Raw genomic sequence first — 22,215 nt, forward strand, 5'->3', positions numbered from 1 at the left:
CTGTGCGCCTTATGGGAAATGTAGTTTAGAGTGTGCAAATACACAGAGCAGGGGGATGCTCCCCCTTTCGGTGTGGAGGGATTAATGCCGCCGCACAATATGTACTTGGTTATAGGGCCCAGTTCTTTGTACGAATGTTAGTATCATTAATGGCGCCTCCCATGAATACACAGATACAGTTGTTGAACGCGGGCCCCGGGCACCAGCAGCTTGGTCCTGGCGGCTCAGTGCAGCCCACTCTCTCCCAACAACAACAGCAGCAGCAGCAGCAGCAACAACAGCAACAGCAGGACTTTGATCCTGTGCAGCGATACAAGATGCTTATCCCCCAGCTGAAGGAGAGCCTGCAGGTAGATATAGCTACTAATGTAATGGGTAAATAGCAGATGGGGGTAGATACCATGTTGTCAGGTAGTTATAGATACTAATGTCATGGGTAAATAGCAGGTGGGGGTAGGTACCATGGTGTGAGGTAGGTATAGCTACTAATGTCATGGGTAAGGAGTAGATGGAGATGGGTACCATGGGATGATGAGGTAGGTATAGCTACTAATGTAATGGGTAAATAGCAGGTGGGGGTAGGTACCATGGTGTGAGGTAGGTATAGCTACTAATGTCATGGGTAAATAGCAGGTGGGGGTAGGTACCATGGGGTGAGGTAGGTATAGCTACTAATGTCATGGGTAAGGAGCAGATGGAGATGGGTACCATGGGATGATGAGGTAGGTATAGCTACTAATGTAATGGGTAAATAGCAGATGGGGGTAGATACCATGGTGTCAGGTAGGTATAGCTACTAATGTCATGGGTAAACAGCAGGTGGGGGGTAGGTACCATGGGGTGAGGTAGGTATAGCTACTAATGTCATGGGTAAGGAGCATATGGAGATAGGTACCATGGGATGATGAGGTAGGTATAGCTACTAATGTAATGGGTAAATAGCAGATGGGGGTAGATACCATGGTGTCAGGTAGGTATTAGCTATTAATGTCATGGGTAAATAGCAGGTGGGGTAGGTACCATGGGGTGAGGTAGCTATAGCTACTAATGTCATGGGTAAGGAGCAGATGGAGATAGGTACCATGGGATGATGAGGTAGGTATAGCTACTAATGTAATGGGTAAATAGCAGATGGGGGTAGATACCATGGTGTCGGGTAGGTATAGCTACTAATGTCATGGGTAAATAGCAGTTGGGGGGTAGGTACCATGGGGTTAGGTAGGTATAGCTACTAATGTCATGGGTAAATAGCAGGTGGGGGGTAGGTACAATGGGGTGAGGTAGGTATAGCTACTAATGTCATGGGTAAATAGCAGATAAGGGTAGGTACCATGGGGTGAGGTAGGTATAGCTACTAATGTCATGGGTAAATAGCAGATAAGGGTAGGTACCATGGGGTGAGGTAGGTATAGCTAATAATGTCATGGGTAAGGAGCAGATGGAGATAGGTACCATGGGGTGATGAGGTAGGTATAGCTACTAATGTCATGGGTAAATAGCAGATAAGGGTAGGTACCATGGGGTGAGGTAGGTATAGTTACTAATGTCATGGGTAAACAGCATGTGGGGGGGGGGGGGTAGGTACCATGGGGTGAGGTAGGTATAGCTACTAATGTCATGGGTAAACAGCATGTGGGGGGTAGGTACTATGGGGTGAGGTAGGTATAGCTACTAATGTCATGGGTAAATAGCAGATAAGGGTAGGTACCATGGGGTGAGGTAGGTATAGCTACTAATGTCATGGGTAAATAGCAGATAAGGGTAGGTACCATGGGGTGAGGTAGGTATAGCTACTAATGTCATGGGTAAATAGCAGATAAGGGTAGGTACCATGGGGTGAGGTAGGTATAGCTACTAATGTCATGGGTAAATAGCAGATAAGGGTAGGTACCATGGGGTGAGGTAGGTATAGATACTAATGTCATGGATAAATAGCAGATGGGGGTAGGTACCATGGGGTGAGGTAAGTACAGCTACTAATGTCACGGGTAAATAGCAGATGGGGGGGTAGGTACCATGGGACGAGGTAGGTATAGCTACTAATGTCATGGGTAAATAGCAGATGGGGGGTAGGTACCATGGGGTGAGGTAGGTATTGTTACTAATGTCATGGGTAAATAGGTGGAGGGTAGGTACCTTGGAATGAGGTAGGTATAGCTACTAATGTCATGGGTAAGGAGCAGATGGAGATGGGTACCATGGGATGATGAGGTAGGTATAGCTACTAATGTAATGGGTAAATAGCAGATGGGGGTAGATACCATGGTGTCAGGTAGGTATAGCTACTAATGTCATGGGTAAACAGCAGGTGGGGGGTAGGTACCATGGGGTGAGGTAGGTATAGCTACTAATGTCATGGGTAAGGAGCATATGGAGATAGGTACCATGGGATGATGAGGTAGGTATAGCTACTAATGTAATGGGTAAATAGCAGATGGGGGTAGATACCATGGTGTCAGGTAGGTATTAGCTATTAATGTCATGGGTAAATAGCAGGTGGGGTAGGTACCATGGGGTGAGGTAGCTATAGCTACTAATGTCATGGGTAAGGAGCAGATGGAGATAGGTACCATGGGATGATGAGGTAGGTATAGCTACTAATGTAATGGGTAAATAGCAGATGGGGGTAGATACCATGGTGTCGGGTAGGTATAGCTACTAATGTCATGGGTAAATAGCAGTTGGGGGGTAGGTACCATGGGGTTAGGTAGGTATAGCTACTAATGTCATGGGTAAATAGCAGGTGGGGGGTAGGTACCATGGGGTGAGGTAGGTATAGCTACTAATGTCATGGGTAAATAGCAGATAAGGGTAGGTACCATGGGGTGAGGTAGGTATAGCTACTAATGTCATGGGTAAATAGCAGATAAGGGTAGGTACCATGGGGTGAGGTAGGTATAGCTAATAATGTCATGGGTAAGGAGCAGATGGAGATAGGTACCATGGGGTGATGAGGTAGGTATAGCTACTAATGTCATGGGTAAATAGCAGATAAGGGTAGGTACCATGGGGTGAGGTAGGTATAGTTACTAATGTCATGGGTAAACAGCATGTGGGGGGGGGGGGGGTAGGTACCATGGGGTGAGGTAGGTATAGCTACTAATGTCATGGGTAAACAGCATGTGGGGGGTAGGTACTATGGGGTGAGGTAGGTATAGCTACTAATGTCATGGGTAAATAGCAGATAAGGGTAGGTACCATGGGGTGAGGTAGGTATAGCTACTAATGTCATGGGTAAATAGCAGATAAGGGTAGGTACCATGGGGTGAGGTAGGTATAGCTACTAATGTCATGGGTAAATAGCAGATAAGGGTAGGTACCATGGGGTGAGGTAGGTATAGCTACTAATGTCATGGGTAAATAGCAGATAAGGGTAGGTACCATGGGGTGAGGTAGGTATAGATACTAATGTCATGGATAAATAGCAGATGGGGGTAGGTACCATGGGGTGAGGTAAGTACAGCTACTAATGTCACGGGTAAATAGCAGATGGGGGGGTAGGTACCATGGGACGAGGTAGGTATAGCTACTAATGTCATGGGTAAATAGCAGATGGGGGGTAGGTACCATGGGGTGAGGTAGGTATTGTTACTAATGTCATGGGTAAATAGGTGGAGGGTAGGTACCTTGGAATGAGGTAGGTATAGCTACTAATGTCATGGGTAAGGAGCAGATGGAGATGGGTACCATGGGATGATGAGGTAGGTATAGCTACTAATGTAATGGGTAAATAGCAGATGGGGGTAGATACCATGGTGTCAGGTAGGTATAGCTACTAATGTCATGGGTAAACAGCAGGTGGGGGGTAGGTACCATGGGGTGAGGTAGGTATAGCTACTAATGTCATGGGTAAGGAGCATATGGAGATAGGTACCATGGGATGATGAGGTAGGTATAGCTACTAATGTAATGGGTAAATAGCAGATGGGGGTAGATACCATGGTGTCAGGTAGGTATTAGCTATTAATGTCATGGGTAAATAGCAGGTGGGGTAGGTACCATGGGGTGAGGTAGCTATAGCTACTAATGTCATGGGTAAGGAGCAGATGGAGATAGGTACCATGGGATGATGAGGTAGGTATAGCTACTAATGTAATGGGTAAATAGCAGATGGGGGGTAGATACCATGGTGTCGGGTAGGTATAGCTACTAATGTCATGGGTAAATAGCAGTTGGGGGGTAGGTACCATGGGGTTAGGTAGGTATAGCTACTAATGTCATGGGTAAATAGCAGGTGGGGGGTAGGTACCATGGGGTGAGGTAGGTATAGCTACTAATGTCATGGGTAAATAGCAGATAAGGGTAGGTACCATGGGGTGAGGTAGGTATAGCTACTAATGTCATGGGTAAATAGCAGATAAGGGTAGGTACCATGGGGTGAGGTAGGTATAGCTACTAATGTCATGGGTAAATAGCAGATAAGGGTAGGTACCATGGGGTGAGGTAGGTATAGATACTAATGTCATGGATAAATAGCAGATGGGGGTAGGTACCATGGGGTGAGGTAAGTACAGCTACTAATGTCACGGGTAAATAGCAGATGGGGGGGTAGGTACCATGGGACGAGGTAGGTATAGCTACTAATGTCATGGGTAAATAGCAGATGGGGGGTAGGTACCATGGGGTGAGGTAGGTATTGTTACTAATGTCATGGGTAAATAGGTGGAGGGTAGGTACCTTGGAATGAGGTAGGTATAGCTACTAATGTCATGGGTAAGGAGCAGATGGAGATGGGTACCATGGGATGATGAGGTAGGTATAGCTACTAATGTAATGGGTAAATAGCAGATGGGGGTAGATACCATGGTGTCAGGTAGGTATAGCTACTAATGTCATGGGTAAACAGCAGGTGGGGGGTAGGTACCATGGGGTGAGGTAGGTATAGCTACTAATGTCATGGGTAAGGAGCATATGGAGATAGGTACCATGGGATGATGAGGTAGGTATAGCTACTAATGTAATGGGTAAATAGCAGATGGGGGTAGATACCATGGTGTCAGGTAGGTATTAGCTATTAATGTCATGGGTAAATAGCAGGTGGGGTAGGTACCATGGGGTGAGGTAGCTATAGCTACTAATGTCATGGGTAAGGAGCAGATGGAGATAGGTACCATGGGATGATGAGGTAGGTATAGCTACTAATGTAATGGGTAAATAGCAGATGGGGGTAGATACCATGGTGTCGGGTAGGTATAGCTACTAATGTCATGGGTAAATAGCAGTTGGGGGGTAGGTACCATGGGGTTAGGTAGGTATAGCTACTAATGTCATGGGTAAATAGCAGGTGGGGGGTAGGTACCATGGGGTGAGGTAGGTATAGCTACTAATGTCATGGGTAAATAGCAGATAAGGGTAGGTACCATGGGGTGAGGTAGGTATAGCTACTAATGTCATGGGTAAATAGCAGATAAGGGTAGGTACCATGGGGTGAGGTAGGTATAGCTAATAATGTCATGGGTAAGGAGCAGATGGAGATAGGTACCATGGGGTGATGAGGTAGGTATAGCTACTAATGTCATGGGTAAATAGCAGATAAGGGTAGGTACCATGGGGTGAGGTAGGTATAGTTACTAATGTCATGGGTAAACAGCATGTGGGGGGGGTAGGTACCATGGGGTGAGGTAGGTATAGCTACTAATGTCATGGGTAAACAGCATGTGGGGGGTAGGTACTATGGGGTGAGGTAGGTATAGCTACTAATGTCATGGGTAAATAGCAGATAAGGGTAGGTACCATGGGGTGAGGTAGGTATAGCTACTAATGTCATGGGTAAATAGCAGATAAGGGTAGGTACCATGGGGTGAGGTAGGTATAGCTACTAATGTCATGGGTAAATAGCAGATAAGGGTAGGTACCATGGGGTGAGGTAGGTATAGCTACTAATGTCATGGGTAAATAGCAGATAAGGGTAGGTACCATGGGGTGAGGTAGGTATAGATACTAATGTCATGGATAAATAGCAGATGGGGGTAGGTACCATGGGGTGAGGTAAGTACAGCTACTAATGTCACGGGTAAATAGCAGATGGGGGGGTAGGTACCATGGGACGAGGTAGGTATAGCTACTAATGTCATGGGTAAATAGCAGATGGGGGGTAGGTACCATGGGGTGAGGTAGGTATTGTTACTAATGTCATGGGTAAATAGGTGGAGGGTAGGTACCTTGGAATGAGGTAGGTATAGCTACTAATGTCATGGGTAAATAGCAGATGGGGGTAGGTATAGTTACTAATGTCATGGGTAAATAGCAGATGGGGGTAGGTATAGTTACTAATGTCATGGGTAAATAGCAGATAAGGGTAGGTACCATGGGGTGAGGTAGGTATAGCTACTAATGTCATGGGTAAATAGCAGATAGGGGGTAGGTACCATGGGGTGAGGTAGGTATAGCTACTAATGTCATGGGTAAACAGCAGGTGGGGGGTAGGTACCATGGGGTGAGGTAGGTATAGCTACTAATGTCATGGATAAATAGCAGATGGGGGTAGGTACCATGGGGTGAGGTAAGTACAGCTACTAATGTCACGGGTAAATAGCAGATGGGGGTTTGGCACCAAGGGGTGAGGTAGGTATAGCTACACCTTCCCCAACCTCCTCCTTGTATGGCTGTGTCAGGAAGTAATAGAAACTGCACAAATTAAAGGGACACTAAACCCAATTTTTTTTTCATGATTCAGATAGAATAAGCTATTTTAAGCAATATTCTAATTTACTCCAATTATCAATGTTTCTTCATTCTCTCGCTATCTTTATTTGAAAAAGTGTGAATGTAAGGTTAGGAGCCAGCACCTGGGTAGAGCTTGCTGATTGGTTTGCTTACATTTAGCCACCAATCAGCAAGCGCTACCCAGGTGCTGAACCAAAAATGGGTCGGCTCTTAAGCTTACATTCCTGCTTTTTCAAATAAAAGATAGCAAAAGAACAATGTAAAAAATGATAATAGGAGTAAATTAGAAAGTTGCTTAAAATTGCTGCTCTATCTGAATCATGAAAGAAAAAAATTGCGGTTTCATGTCCCTTTTTTAATTTATTAATTTCAAATGATTTTTAATTTAGTGCTTTGTGCTTTTTATTACAACAATGAAACAGACTTTCATATCCATTTAAAGGGACATGAAACCCACATTTTTTCTTTCATGACCCCGAGCATGTCATTTTAAACAACTTTCTAATTTACTCCTATTATAAAATTTCCTTTGTTCTCTTGGTATATTTTGTTGAAAAGCAGGGACATTTTGCAAGATTGTTATCCATATGCAAGAGCACTAGATGGCAGCAATATTTCCTGTAATGTAGTGCTCCAAACAACTACCTAGGTACAGGTACTAATCCCCAAATCTGGAATTCTAAAGTCCACACTTTAAAAAAAAATAAAAAAAAAAAAATTGACAATTGCAATTTTTTTCTGACAAATTTCAAAGTTCTATATATTTCCACAACTCCTGTATCATGTGACAGCCATCAGCCAATCACAGACACATCTGTATCATGAACGTTTCATTTTGACTTGAGTGTGTTACCTTTCTGATCACTGTATTGTACTATATAATGTATACAAGGGCAATAAGGTGGTTGAATGTATACGCTGTATTATGACCTGTATGTGTTGCCTAAATGACAAAAGATATTGTTGTTTACACTTGGACTTATCTCAGCTCTTAGCTGTCCCATTCTACAGATGCAATTACACAAATACAGGTTGCCCTCGTTTTACAACGGTTCAATTTACACCGTTTCAGAATAACAACCTTTTTTCCAGTCATGTGACTGCTATTGAAGAACATTGAGAAGCAGTGCATTTATTAAAATAGCCAGTAGGTGGAGCTGTCCGCTTGTGTTGCAGCAAAGCCAAGCAAGCTGAAATTAATCAGTTTAACCAGACCTGACCTATTGAGCAGATTTCAAAGGAACAAGATCTTCCTGTCTATAAATCAGTCCAGATTGGAATGCATAGAAAGAACTGTTTGCAGAAAATGCAAGAGAAGTCTGTGTTGTGTGATTATTTTATTAGGTTTATAATGCTGTTTAGAAAATGTTTTGTTCATTTAACTTAGTTTAATTATATATTCTGTGTTGTGTGGTTATTTTATTAGGTTTATAATGCTGTTTAGCATTTAAAGTCTTCATTTCAAAGCTTTAAAAATAATTTATTAGCTGTTACTTATGGCAATTTTGAGAGGAGCCTGGAACCTAACTCCCTCACTTCCCATTGACTTACATTATAAACTGGGTTTCAATTTACAACGGTTTCGATTTACAACCATTCCTCCTGGAACCTAACACCGGCGTAAACTGAGGGCTACCTGTATTCTGAAGTCCATTCATTTTCTGGTCTCGAGCAGTTTAGATAAAGGGTTTTGTACCTGTATTTCTTTAACAAAGAATAACATGGGAACAGATCAAATATGATCATAGAAGTAAATTGTTTTTTTTGTTTTTTTTTTTAATTTCCTTCTCTACCTGAATCACAAAATACATTTTCTGGGTTTCATATCCCTTCAAGTAACATTTCTAAGTAAAAGAAAATGTTTTGTATTATTGCAAAGTATTAATCTGTTGCTACTTTATAATTCCACCCGGCTGGCAAAAGGTTTCCTTGAGATTACTTTGTCTTTGTCTATACTGCATTTCCCATGATGCTCAACTAAACTACAGAATGCCTAAGCATCATGGAAAATGTAGTTTCAAAACATCTGGGGTACAATCACTGGTCTATAACATAGGCCGTGTTCGGGCAGCGCTTAATCCCGGCGCAGGCACATATGCTGGGGTGATGACGTGGCGCTGTGGGTATGTCACCAGTTACGTAGTTAATTAAAGTGAATGTAAATTTTGAGGCTTAAGTGCCCGTTTTTAAAAAAAATTTGATTATAAACAGGGGCAATTTAGGTCATCAAAATTTACATTTCACTCGTATACCTACCTTTTTAAACTTGACAGCTGCTTCAGCTTCCTCCGCACGTCGCAAAGCCTCTTCCTGGGTCTAAAATGAGGAATCTGGCTTTCTCCAATCACGGCGTTGAAGCAGACACTGATTCTCCCGGGGGGGAAGCTGTGATTGGAGGATGACCGATCCATCATTTCTGATGTCAGAAATAGCTTGCGACAACCAGCGAAGCTGGAGCGGCTGTCAAGATTAAAAGGTAAGTATTTTTTCACAACACAAGTGAAATGTAAATTTTAATGACTTAAAGTGCCCCTGTTTTTAGTCGAATTTTTAGAAACCGGGCACTTTAGCCTCAAAATGTAATTTTACATTTACTTTAAACTACCTAACACTAACATACACAATATCCTATGCCAGGGATTGACAAGTCTGTTTAAAATGTAGAAAGCAATAAGAATATTTAGGAGCCAGACATACTTTTAGAAAACAGACGGTGGTATTAGTTTATAGATAGGAGAATAACCCCAAAAGTTAGGAGCCAGTGACTACCTGACTCCTGGTTTTGTCAAGCTCTGTTCTAAGCAATATAAATAAAGTTTTCACCCCCCCCCCCCCAAAAAAAAAACACCCCACAAGTGACAGACAAGAAACAGCCAATATATATTCCCAAGCAATTTACTAAACTTTATATTGTGTCACTAGGATCTAAATGACATATCTGCTTATATATTAAACATAATATAATGTTATCACACTTTAAAATATAAATCATGGGTCACTTTATTTCATAACATTTCTTGAGTAAAATCAAATCCAAGATGGAATTCAAAAATGAGTCCTATTATTCTTGTGTACTTTTATAGAATGGAAAACAAAACTGTAAGGCTTTAAATAATTATTTATTTCAATATCTCAGAAAATAAATAAGTCCTCTTATTCAAAATATTAGTGAATTCCCCTTAAAGGGGCACAATCATTTTTAAACAACTTTCCAATTTACTTCTATTAACAAAATGTGCACAGCCTTTTTTATATTTACACTTTTGAATCACCAGCAACTGAGCATGTGCAATAATTCACAGAATATATGTATTTGTGATTGGCTGATGGCTGTCACATGATACAGGGGGAGTGGACATAGACATAACTTTGAAATGTGTCAGAAAAAAATCTACTACTCATTTGAAGATCAAACTAAGTGTTACTGCATTGTCTTTTTATTATGCAAATCTTTACTGGTCTTTTAAATGACATGTTACACCAAAACTTTATTTCGTGATTCAGACAGCGCAAACAATTTAATATTAATTTTTTACAATTTACTTTTATTTTTTAAGAGACACTGAATCCAATTTTTTTTTCTTTTGTGATTCAGACAGAGCATGGAATTTTAAGCAACTTTCTAATTTACTCCTATTATCAATTTTTCTTCGTTCTCTTGCTATCTTTATTTTAAAAGCAGGAATGTAAATCTTAGCAGCCAGCCCATTTTAGGTTCAGCACCATGAATAGCGCTTGCTTGTTGGAGGCTTACATTTACCCACCAATAAGCAAGCATAACCCAGGTTCTCAGCCAAAAATGGGCCGGTTCCTATGCATCACATTCCTGCTTTTTAAATAAAGATAGCAAGAGAACGAAGAAAAATTGATAATAGGAGTAAATTAGAAAATTGCTTAAAATTGCATGCTCTATCTGAATAATGACAGAAAAAATTGTGTTTAGTGTCCCTTTAATTTGTTTTGTTCTCATGGTATTGTTTGTCGAAGAGATATCTAGATAGGTAGCGTGCACATGCCTGGCGTGCTACAGGACAGGAAATAGTGCTGCCATCTAGTGCTCTTGTTAATGTATAACATTAATATTACATGACAGGAAATAGTGCTACCATCTAGTGCTCTTGCTAATGTATAACATTAGTACTACATAACAGGAAATAGTGCTGCCATCTAGTGCTCTTGCTAATGTATAACATTAGTACTACATGACATGAAATAGTGCTGCCATCTAGTGATCTTGCTAATGTATAACATTAGTACTACATGACAAGAAATAGTGCTACCATCTAGTGGTCTTGCTAATGTATAACATTAGTACTACATGACAGGAAATAGTGCTGCCATCTAGTGCTCTTGCTAATGTATAACATTAGTACTACATAACAGGAAATAGTGATGCCATCTAGTGCTCTAGCTAATGTATAAAATTAGTACTACATAACAGGAAATAGTGCTGCCATCTGGTGCTCTAGCTAATGTATAACATTAGTACTGCATGACAGGAAATAGTGCTGCCATCTGGTGATCTTGCTAAAACTGCTGCCACATAATGCTGTAGACACATGCCCACTACTGAACTTGCTTCCCTGATTTTCAACAAAAAATACCTAGAGTTTGAAGAAAATTGGAAAGTTTATTTAAAATTGTATGCTGCTTGAAGGATGAAAGAAAATGTTTGTTTTTGTGTCCTTTTAATGCGATACAGTTCCCATGGGTAAAAATTGCCTTTAAAACTATCCTATTGTGATACTGATGAGGCATTTTATAGAATCTCAGCAGACCAGAGAGGGTTAGAGAATCGGGGGCCCTTTAAAGGGACATTCCAGTCAAAATGTATTACATCTTTGAATAGAAACATATTTGCAGTATAAATGTATTGGCAAAAAATGCTTCTCGTAAAAGTTATCACTGTTTTAGTGTTAACATTTTTCTCTGCACGTGCATGTGAAGCATAGCTAAATATTCTCAGTGCACCAGCATTTTAAATAATACAGCTGCTCAGATCATCAGTGGGGCTTGTATCATGTCAGCAATTAACAAATTGAGTCATTACCAGATGGCGCATGCACCTTAGGCTCTCTGAGCAAGTGCCGTGTTTAAAATGCTGGTGCACGGAGCATACTTAAATACTCGTTTGAAACGGCTATAGCTTTTATAAGAAGCATTTTTGCTAATGCATGTATATTACACAAATGCTTCTATCCAATACCAAAATGCACCCATGTGGTTTTCAGTTTTGGCTGGAATATCCCTTTTAAGAGGTAGAAAAAAACAGCTTCTTCTATAGAACAAATTTGAGTTAGCAGTTAGGAAGTCTATAGTACAGTCTTCTTTGCTATGGTTGTCTTGTATGGGGAGTATTAGTAATAACATTACATATCTTTCGCTGTCTAGAACCTCATGAGGATTGCGGCCCAGAACCTGGTACAGAACACCAACATCGATAATGGCCAGTAAGTAACTGCATTTGCTTTAAAGGGGCACTAAACCCATTTTTTTTCTTTCTTTAATGATTCGCATAGAGCATGCAATTTTATGCAACTTAATCTTTTACTCCAATTATCATTTGTTCTTCAGTTTCGTGCTATCTTTATTTGAAAAGCAGGAATGCAAAGCTTGGGAGCCGGCCCATTTTTTGGTTCAGGCTCTGGGTTGTGTTTGCTTATTGGTTTGCTAAATGGAGCCACCAATAAGCAAGTGCTATTCAGGCTGCTGAACTTAAAATGGGCCGGTTTCTAAGCGTTACATTCTTTTCAAATAAAGATAGCAAGAGAACGAAGAAAATTTGAGACAAGGAGTAAATTAGAAAGTTGCTTAAAACTGCTGCTCTATCTGAATCATTAAAGTAAAAATTTGGGTTTAGTGTCCCTTTAAGATTGTTTTAGTCTGTCTGTTTGTCCTGGATGACCCACAGTAGTGCGGGGCCAGGTTCCCGGGCATGGTGCTACGGGACTAACGTTATTTCAGAAACACAAAAGGTGATGAGCACGGTCTCTAGTTTTCTTTATGTTGATTACCAGTCAGATGGGTCTCTGCTCATCCTTCACTTCACTAGAGTCCCTTTATTCAGGTTTTATAATGGATAATACAGTGACGTTTCGGGTTGTAACAAGCCCTTAATAATACAGTGGCCCTTGGTTTACAACCGTTCAATTTGCGCCATTTCAGAATAACCTTTTTTTTCAGTCATGTGACTGCTATTGATAGGCAGTGCATTTATTAAAATAGCCAGTAGGTGGAGCTGTCCGCTTGCGTTGCAGCAAAGATATGCCAGCCAAGCACACAAGCAAGCTGAAATGAATCAGTGTAGCTAGCTAGACCTGAGCTATCGAGCAGCTTTCAAAGGAACAAGATCTTCCTGTCTATAAATCAGTCCAGATTGGAATGCATAGAAAGAACTTTTTGCAAACAAATGCAAGTAAAGTCTGTGTTGTGTGATTTTGTATTAGGTTTATAATGCTGTTTTAGAAAATGTTTTGTTCATTTAACTACCTGTACTCATTATGCATTATAACTGAATAAAGGGACTCTAGTCAATTTTTAACTACTCCAGAATTGTTATTGCTTAAAAAAAGATAGATAATCCCTTTATTACCCATTCCCCAGTTTTGCATAACCAACACTGTTATATTAATACAGTTTTTACCTCTGTGATTACCTTGTATCTAAGCCTCTACAGAATGCCCCATTGTTTCAGTTCTTTTGACAGACTTGAATTTTAGCCAATCTGTGCGGACTCATTAATAACTCCACGGGCGTGAGCACAGTGTCTATATGACACAAATGAACTAGCGCTGTCTAGCTTGAAAAACTGTCAAAATGCACTGAGATAGGAGGCGGCCTTCAAGGGCTTAGAAATTGGCATATGAGCTGACCTAGGTTTAACTTTCAACAAAGAATACCAAGAGAACAAAGCAAATTTAATGATGAAAGTAAATTGGAAAGTTGTTTAAAATTGTACGCTCTATCTGAATCCATGAAAGTTTAATTTGGACTTTACTGTCCCTTTAATGAAGTAGTGCTGTTGCAATTGATGTTTGACTAAAGTTATTTCATACAGTTTAGATATTCAGGAATTGTGTACTACAGTGCTCTGATTTCTCGTCTTCCTGCAGGAAGAGCGCTGATGGTCCCGTGCAGAGGTTCGACAAGAGCTTGGAGGAGTTTTATGCCTTATGCGATCAGCTGGAGCTGTGTCTGGTGAGTGTTGCAGCATGTCTGGCCCGTTAAGGGTGCAGGTTTACAGTCAGGCGCATTTTTTGCAATGCCTTGTCATTGACGGAGTAATTGTTGCGTAATAGAATGGAAACACAAAATATTTCTTTCCTGAATCAGAGCATACATTGTATTCTTAAAAAAAAAAACGTTTCCACGTTACATCTTTTATTAAATGTGCTTTGTTCTTTTGGTATCCTTTTGTTGAAAAGCAGGTTGATAGGTTCAGGCGTGTGCACATGAATGCTTTTAAGTTGTATACTGCGCAGGCACTACTCCCATATAGCGCTGTAGTGCATTTTATATTATAATCTTAAAGGGACATGAAACACACATTTTTTTTTTTCTTTCATGGTTTAGAAAGAGCAGCAATTTTAAACAACTTTCTAATTTGCTTAATTCTCTTGATATCTTTAGCTGAAAAACATAGCTAAATAGGCTCAGTAGCTGCTGATTGGTGGCTACACATAGATGCCTCGAGTGATTGGCTCACCCAGGTGCATTGCTATTTCTTCAACAAAGGACATCTAAAAAATGAAGCAAATTAAATGATAGAAGTAAATTGGGATGTTGTTTTAAATTTGTATTCTCTATCTGAATCATGAGAGAATTTCTTTGGGGGGTTTAATGTCCCTTTAACCCCTTGAGTGCTAACGACGGCTCTGAGCCGTTGCAGAGTTTCCCACTCTGGTGCTAATGACGGCTCAGAGCCATCGCTAGCACTCTCCCACCTTGAGGGAGATTTGGGGGCTCCCACCTGCTCCTACTCCGGCGATCGGGCCTGCATAGTGACAGGCATCGCTGGAGCTTCACGTTATGCGCAGTGACGTCACCCACAATGACGTGATGATGTCACCGCGCAAACTTTATTTATACTTAATGTAAAGTATAGGAGCAGGGGGCATGCTGCTTAGAAGCCTGTATCTCAGGCATCTAAGCAGCTACAGACCCCCATTCGAAAGGTAATGGTAACCTTTCCAATGGTGTAAGTCTTGGGGATCTGGGGGGGGGGGGGGAGTTAAAAAAAAAAAAACAGCTTAGCACCCAGGTGGGAAAGTGCTTAGCAGTCAAAGTGTTAAGGTTTCAGTTGTGTGGAATTAAAAACCTTATGGCATTTACTTTCATTATTTATTTTGCCCTCCTTTTCCTGTAATTTAACTAAAAACTGTGGGTTCTCCATTTTTGTTAACTGGAATTACACCACATGTCTCTTTCTAATAAGATACTGCAACAAAATGACTGTGGTTAGCCTTGTTTTGTCCAGTAATACGTTTGGATGAGCTCCAGCAAATAAGGCAAGTGCTGAGGGTAGTTTTGGCTATTGAAAATCATTTGCAGCAAACAATGTGTTAATATATTTAGAAACCTGTCCCACTCGGCTGGCATGTTCAGTTATTGCAGGATTAGAAAATAATGTAGCCTTATTGGCTTTCTATATTAATAGCAACTAACTTGTGACACATTTTTATGCTTTATGCACAAATATGAATATTTGCTTTAAACTGCTGCAGCTCGGTTTATTGGGTAACAATTGGGGAAGTGTAGAATTGTGAGTAAGCATGTGGCTGTTGTAGTCATGACATTTAATGCAGACTTGGGAAGTTGTATTTAGTAGATAATCAGGTGACATTCCAGATCACTGTAGTCTAATATTGAGGGGAAATGTAATTACAAGACTTAAAGGGACAGTCTAGTCAAAAATAAACTTTCATGATCCAGATAGGGCATGTCATTTTTAACAACTTTCCAATTTTACTTTTATCATCAAATTTGCTTTGTTCTCTTGGTATTCTTAGTTGTAAGCTAAACCTAGGTAGGCTCATATGCTAATTTCTAAGCCCTTGAAGGCCGCCTGTTATCTGAGTGCATTTGACAGTTTTTCAAAGTTAGACACTGCTAGTTCGTGTGTGTCATATAGATAACAGTGTATTCATGTCTGTGGAGTTACTTATGAGAGAGCACTGATTGGCTAAAATGCAAGTTTGCCAAAAGAACTGAGATAAAGGGGGCAGTTTGCAGAGGCTTAGATACAAGGTAATCGCAGAGGTAAAAAGTATATTAATATAACAGTGTTAGTTATGTAAAACTAGGGAATGGGTAATAAAGGGATAAGCTATCTTTTTAAACAATAAAAATTCTGGAGTAGACATCCCTTTAAAGTAACCTACAGTGTAAACATTTTCTGAATAAGTTAAAGTGGTGGTAAACTTTAGCTAATCAAATGCCATATATGTAATCTTTGCCATTAAAAAAAGTATGTGCATTTTTTTATTTTTTTTTTAAATCTATCCGTGAAAAGGGTTAAATCCGTGCCTATAGTAATGTTTCTATTACAATGTTATGCCGTCCCACTGGGATGAATATATATATATATATATATATATATATATATATATATTTTTTTTTTTTTTTTTTTTATTCCAATGAACATCCAATCGGTGTGTGTGTCATATGACATTCTTGAAGTCCAGCCCTTTGAAATCCCTTAGGAAGTCTATGAAGAGTAGGTGGTACTGCTCTCAATGTCACAGCACAGCCAAAAGTGGAAATTAAGGGGGGGGGGGCAGAGGAACGGACAATACCAGGTAGGATTATAAATGTTGTATTATAAAATAAATATAACTTTAAAAAAAAAAATAATTATGCGGTTTTGTTTGTACACTTTATATCTTATTTTTCATTGCAACTTTCTTAGTGTATGAAATTTACCATCACTTTAGAGGGACAGTTTACCCTACATTTTCTCCCCTTTAATTTGATCCATTTTATCTGCTGGGGTGTTTTTAATTCTTTACAAGTAGTTAATTTACCTTTATTTCAGCATTTAAAATAGCTGATGTAGCCTGTGCTATCCCCACCTATACTGACAACATTCAACAATCAACATTTAAAGGGATAGGAGAGTCAAAATTAAACGTGCATGATTCAGATAGAGCATGTCATTTTAAGACACTTTTAAATTCACTTCTATTTTCAAATGTGCTTCGTTCTCTTGGTATCCCTTGTTAAAAAAATGAATATGCACATATCATACACTAGTGGGAGCTGCTGCTAATTGGTGCACACATTTGTCTCTTGTGATTGGCTAACTAGATGTATTCAGCTTCCTGTCAGTAGTGCAATGTTGTCCCTTCAGCAATGGATAACAAGAGAATGAAGAGAATTTGATAATAGAATTAAATTGGAAAGTTGTTTAAAATAGTATGTTCTATCTGAATCATAAAAGAAAATTTTGGGGTTTACTATCCCTTTAAAGGGACATGAAACCCAATTTTTTTCTTTCATGATTCAAGATATAGAAAACAATTTTAAACAACTTTAATTTGTTTCATTCTCTTGGTATCATTTGTTGAAGGAGCAGCAATGCAGTACTGGTTTCTAACTGAACACATGGGTGAGCCAATGACAGTCGGCCTATATATGCAGCCACCAATCAGCAGCTAGAACCTAGGTTCTTTGCTGCTCCTGAGCTTACCTAGATAAACCTTTCAGCAAAGGATAACCAGAGAATGAAGCAAATTAAATAATATAAGTAAATTGGAAAGTTGTTTAAAATTGTATGCTCTGTCTGAATCATGAAAAAAAATTTTTTAGGATTCATGTCCCTTTAAGTCTAAGCTATTGACAAACTATGTAAGCATAGCCAGCAGAAGAAATTACACTCCCAGTGGGAGGTAGGTGAGATAAGTAATAAAATGTTAATTTCCAATTTTTCTCTCCATGTATTGGGATTGTATATACATACAGAGATAAGATAAGGAAACGTGTGTTTTACAGGAAGTGATAACATAAGTAGATCTGATTTCCCTGCAGGCTCAACCCATTTTAATGAGCTGTGGTGTCCAAGAACAAAACCAGCTTTTTCATATATAAAATGAAACCTAAAGAGGCAATTTAACATTAATTTTATACTCTGCAGCCGGTATAACTAATCACTGGAAACACATTAAGGGGAAACAATGTTACAGTACACTGTCCCTTTAATGCCTAACTTGCAGCAATTGGTTTTCAATGACTAAGCATCACCACAAACCACTTGACTTATTTGGAGGAGACGCCACTTGCCACTGATTTTAGCAATAGTTGCATTGCTTTGCAGAATGTTATCTCCTCTGCTGAGGACAGATATTTGGCAGGGTTAGACTTGTGGAGTCTGCAGTGTGCACTTCCAGTTCTTCGAATTGGAAACCTCACAGTTTTTACTGTTAAAGGGACATGAAACCCCAAAAATGTATTTCATGATTCAGATAGAGCAGCGATTTTAAACAATGTTCCAATTTACTTCTATGATCATTTTTTTTGTTCTCTTGGTATCTTTTGTTGAAGAGCAGGGACGTAAGCTCAGGAACACTATATGGCAGCAGTTTACAAGAAAGTTATTTATGTGCCAGAGTACTAGAGGGCAGCACTATTTCCTGCTATATAATGCTCCAGATGCCTACCTAGGTATTTCTTCAACACAGAATATCATGGGAACGGAGCAAATTGATAATAAAAGTAAATTAGAAACGTTTTTTTATTATTCCTATGTTTCATATCCCTCTTTAAATACAGGTAGAGTGGTCAAAATAAATAATGAAAGCTCATTGCATTTCTTTTTACTACTTGTTATATTGCAGTCTCAGTTTCCTTGTCGGCACCTGTGAGAGGGAGTGGTCAGGTTCTTTATATGCAAAATTCAAAGTCTAAAAAAATAATAATTTTATATATATATAATTTTTATGTGACAACACTGAATAAATGACACTTTGCTACAATGTAAAGTAGTGAGTGTAGAGCCTGTATAACAGTGTAAATTTGCTGTCCCCTCAAAATAACCACACACAGCCATTAATGTCTATACCGTTGGCAACAAAAGTGAGTACACCCCTAAGTGGAAATGTCCAAATTGAGCCCAATTAGCCATTTTTCCTCCCTGGTGTTATATGACTCGTTAGTGTTACAGTCTCGGGTGTGAATGGGGAGCAGGTGTGTTAAATTTGGTGTTATCGCTCTCTCACTCTCTCAAACTGGTCACTGGAAGTTCAACATGGCACCTCATGGCAAAGAACTCTCTGAGGATCTGAAAAAAAGAATTGTTGCTCTACATAAAGATGACCTAGGCTATAAGAAGATTGAGCTGCAGCACGGTGGGCAAGACCATACAGCGGTTTCACAGGACAGGTTCCACTCAGAAAAGGCCTCGCTATTGTTGACCAAAGAAGTTGAGAGCTCGTGCTCAGCGTCATATCCAGAGTTTGTCTTTGTGATATAGACGTATGAGTGTTCCTAGCATTGCTGCCGAGGTTTAAGGGGTGGGGGGTCAGTCTGTTAGTGCTCAGACCATACGCCGCACACTGCATCAAATTGGTCTGCGTGGTTGTCGTCCCAGAAGGAAGCCTCTTCTAAAGATGATGCACAAGAAAACCTGCGAAGAGTTTGCCAAAGACAAGCAGACTAAGGACATGGATTACTGGAACCATGTCCTGTGGTCCGATGAGACCAAGATAAACTTATTTGGTTCAGATAGTGTCAAGCGTGTGTGGCAGCAACCAGGTGAGGAGTACAAATACAAGTGTGTCTTGCCTACAGTCAAGCATGGTGGTGGGAGTGTCATGGTCTGGCACTGGGCAACTACAGTTCATTGAGGGAACCATAAATGCCAAGATGTACTGTGACATACTGAAGCAGAGCATGATCCCCTCCCTTCAGAGACTGGGTCGCAGGGCAGTATTCCAACATGATAACGACCCCAAACACACCTCCAAGATGACCACTGCCTTGCTAAAGAAGTTGAGGGTAAATGTGATGGACTGGCCAAGCATGTCTCCAGACCTAAACCCTATTGAGCATCTGTGGGGCATCCTCAAACGGAAGGTGGGGGAGCGCAAGGTCTCTAACATCCACCAGCTCTGTGATGTCGTTATGGAGGAGTGGAAGAGGACTCCAGTGACAACCTGTAAAGCTCTGGTGAACTCCATGGCAAAGAGGATTAAGCCACCTAGGGGTGACCTCACTTTTGTTGCCAACGGTATAGACATTAATGGCTGTGTGTTGAGTTATTTTGAGGGGACAGCAAATTTACACTGTTATACAGGCTGTACACTCACTACTTTATATTGTAGCAAAGTGTCATTTCTTCAGTGTTGTCACATAAAAAGATATAATAAAATATTTACAAAAATCAGAGGGGTGTACTCGCTTTTGTGAGATACTGTGTGTGTATATATATATTCTCAACTGCGGTCCTCAAATACTCCCTAACAGGCCAAGCACAGGTGAAGTAATCAGCTGATCAGTAACCATGGTTACTAACCTGCTCTCACCCATCAGCTGATTATTTAACCTGTAAACTGGTTCAGCTATAATGAAAACCTGGCCTGTTGGGGGCACTTGAGGACCACGTTTCAGAAACAATGTTGTGTAAAAAACGGCAGATGTGTGTTCACATGTATGCGCGCACATCTTTTTTGTATTTTTGTTTTTTTCCCGTTTGTCCCTTAACTTGTTTGTTTTCTTCTTCCTTTAGCGTCTTGCGTACGAGTGTTTGTCTCAAAGCTATGACAGCGCCAAGCACTCGCCCACGCTGGTTCCCACGGCCACCAAACCCGATGCGGTGCAGACGGAGAGCCTTCCCTATACCCAGTACCTGAGCATGATTAAGTCCCAGATATCTTGTGCTAAGGACATACACAACGCCTTGCTGGAGTGTTCCAAAAAAATAATGGGAAAGACGCCCCCAACCCAGGGGCCACTGTGATACCCAATCGCTCTGTGCTAGATGTGGACTATGCGGCTTGCACTTTTTTTTTTTTTTTTTTTTTTTTTGGGTGTAGATGAACAAGACTGATTGGGGACAACTTCTGTTACTTTAACCCTTTGAGTGCTAATGACGGCTCTGAGCCGTCACAGAGTTTCTCACTCTGGTGCTAATGACGGCTCAGAGCCGTCATGAGCACTCTCCCACCTTGAGGGAGATCTGGGGGCTCCTAACAGCTCCTACCCCGGCGATCGTTGCCTGTAGAGTGACAGGCATCGCCGGGGCTTCACGTGATGCACGGTGACGTTACGCGCAATAACGTGATGACGTCACCTTGCAACTTTATTTATACTTAACAATGTTAAGTATAGGAGGGGGCATGCTGCTTAGAATCCTGTATCTCAGGCATCTAAGCAGCTACAGACCCCCAAGACCCACTGTTGGAAAGGGAATCGCCTTACCTTTCCAACAGTGTAAGTCTTGGGGGTCTGTAAAAAAAATAAAAAAAGTTAAAAATGTTTTTTCAAAAATTAAATAAATTAAAAAAACCTTAGAAAATATTAGCACCCAGGTGGGAAAGTGCTTAGCACTCAAAGGGTTAATAGACATGAAACCCAATTTTTTTTTTCTTTTCATGATCCAGATAGAACAATTTTAAATAACTTTCCAATTTACTTTTTTTAATCTAATTTGTTCTCTTGGCACCCTTTGTTGAAAAGCTTACCTAGGTAGGCTCAGGAGCTGGGAGTTAGCTGCTGCACATATATACTACTTGTCATCGGCTTACCAATGCATTACTGCTCCTTCAATAAAGGATAGCAAAAGAGTGAAGCAAAATTTAATAGTAGAACGAAATTGGAATATTATTTAAAACTCTCTGCTTTGTCTGAATCGTAAAGGGAAAATGTTGTTTCATGTCTGTTTTAAATGCCTTAATGGGTGAGAGAACCCACCCCCTGCGCTGAGAGAATATGGAAGCAGCCGTCACTAAGCGACATCATTTGATCATTTGTTCACGTATTCTGCTTTTGGACCAGTCCATTGTGCATTAAAGGGGTCTCTCCTCTCATAATGACCTAAGTGATTTGGGTTTCGAACACTTGTGTATATACAATGCTATGTGATCTGATTTGGACGGAAACCGTGAAAACGACCCTTAATAAAATATTCTGGTTTCTCTACTCGTTTGTTCCAGACATCAGCAGGATAATGTTTGAGGGGAGATGGAATATGACTGTGTGGTTCTGATTTACAGTGAAGATACAGAACTGTTAGGTGACTGACATTGTGATAGATACGCCAAGGCTGGACTGGGAATAAAAACCAGCCCTATTTTCCTTACTTTTTTTTTTTTTTTTTTTCAGAAATAAATATTAGTTTGTAATAAAAAAAAAAAAAAAAAAAATTTGCAGATTGTTGTTATATAGGCACCCTATAACCCACGTTCACCCGTAACTATCTTTTACAGTTTAAAGGGATATGAAACCCAATTTTTTTCTTTCATTTATTAGAGCATGCAATTTTAAAGGGACAGTCTAGTCCAAAATAAACTTTCATGATTCAGCTAGGGCATGTAATTTTAAACTACATTCCAATTT

The 22,215-nt window shown here is 40.2% G+C and overlaps 1 protein-coding gene across 1 annotated transcript; it reads left to right on the forward strand.

Moving 5' to 3' along the window:
* The first annotated feature begins 29 nt into the window (after positions 1-29).
* Positions 30-21,798, forward strand: MED29 (mediator complex subunit 29). The gene is made up of 4 exons (XM_053721719.1): positions 30-350; positions 12,058-12,116; positions 13,779-13,863; positions 20,387-21,798. Exons 1-4 carry the CDS (start codon positions 135-137, stop codon positions 20,615-20,617), a joined length of 591 nt encoding a protein of 196 aa, XP_053577694.1. The 5' UTR covers positions 30-134; the 3' UTR covers positions 20,618-21,798.
* The last annotated feature ends 417 nt before the right edge of the window (positions 21,799-22,215 follow it).

Source organism: Bombina bombina, chromosome 7, assembly GCF_027579735.1.
Source record: "Bombina bombina isolate aBomBom1 chromosome 7, aBomBom1.pri, whole genome shotgun sequence".
In the NCBI taxonomy this organism is placed as follows: Eukaryota; Metazoa; Chordata; class Amphibia; order Anura; family Bombinatoridae; genus Bombina; species Bombina bombina.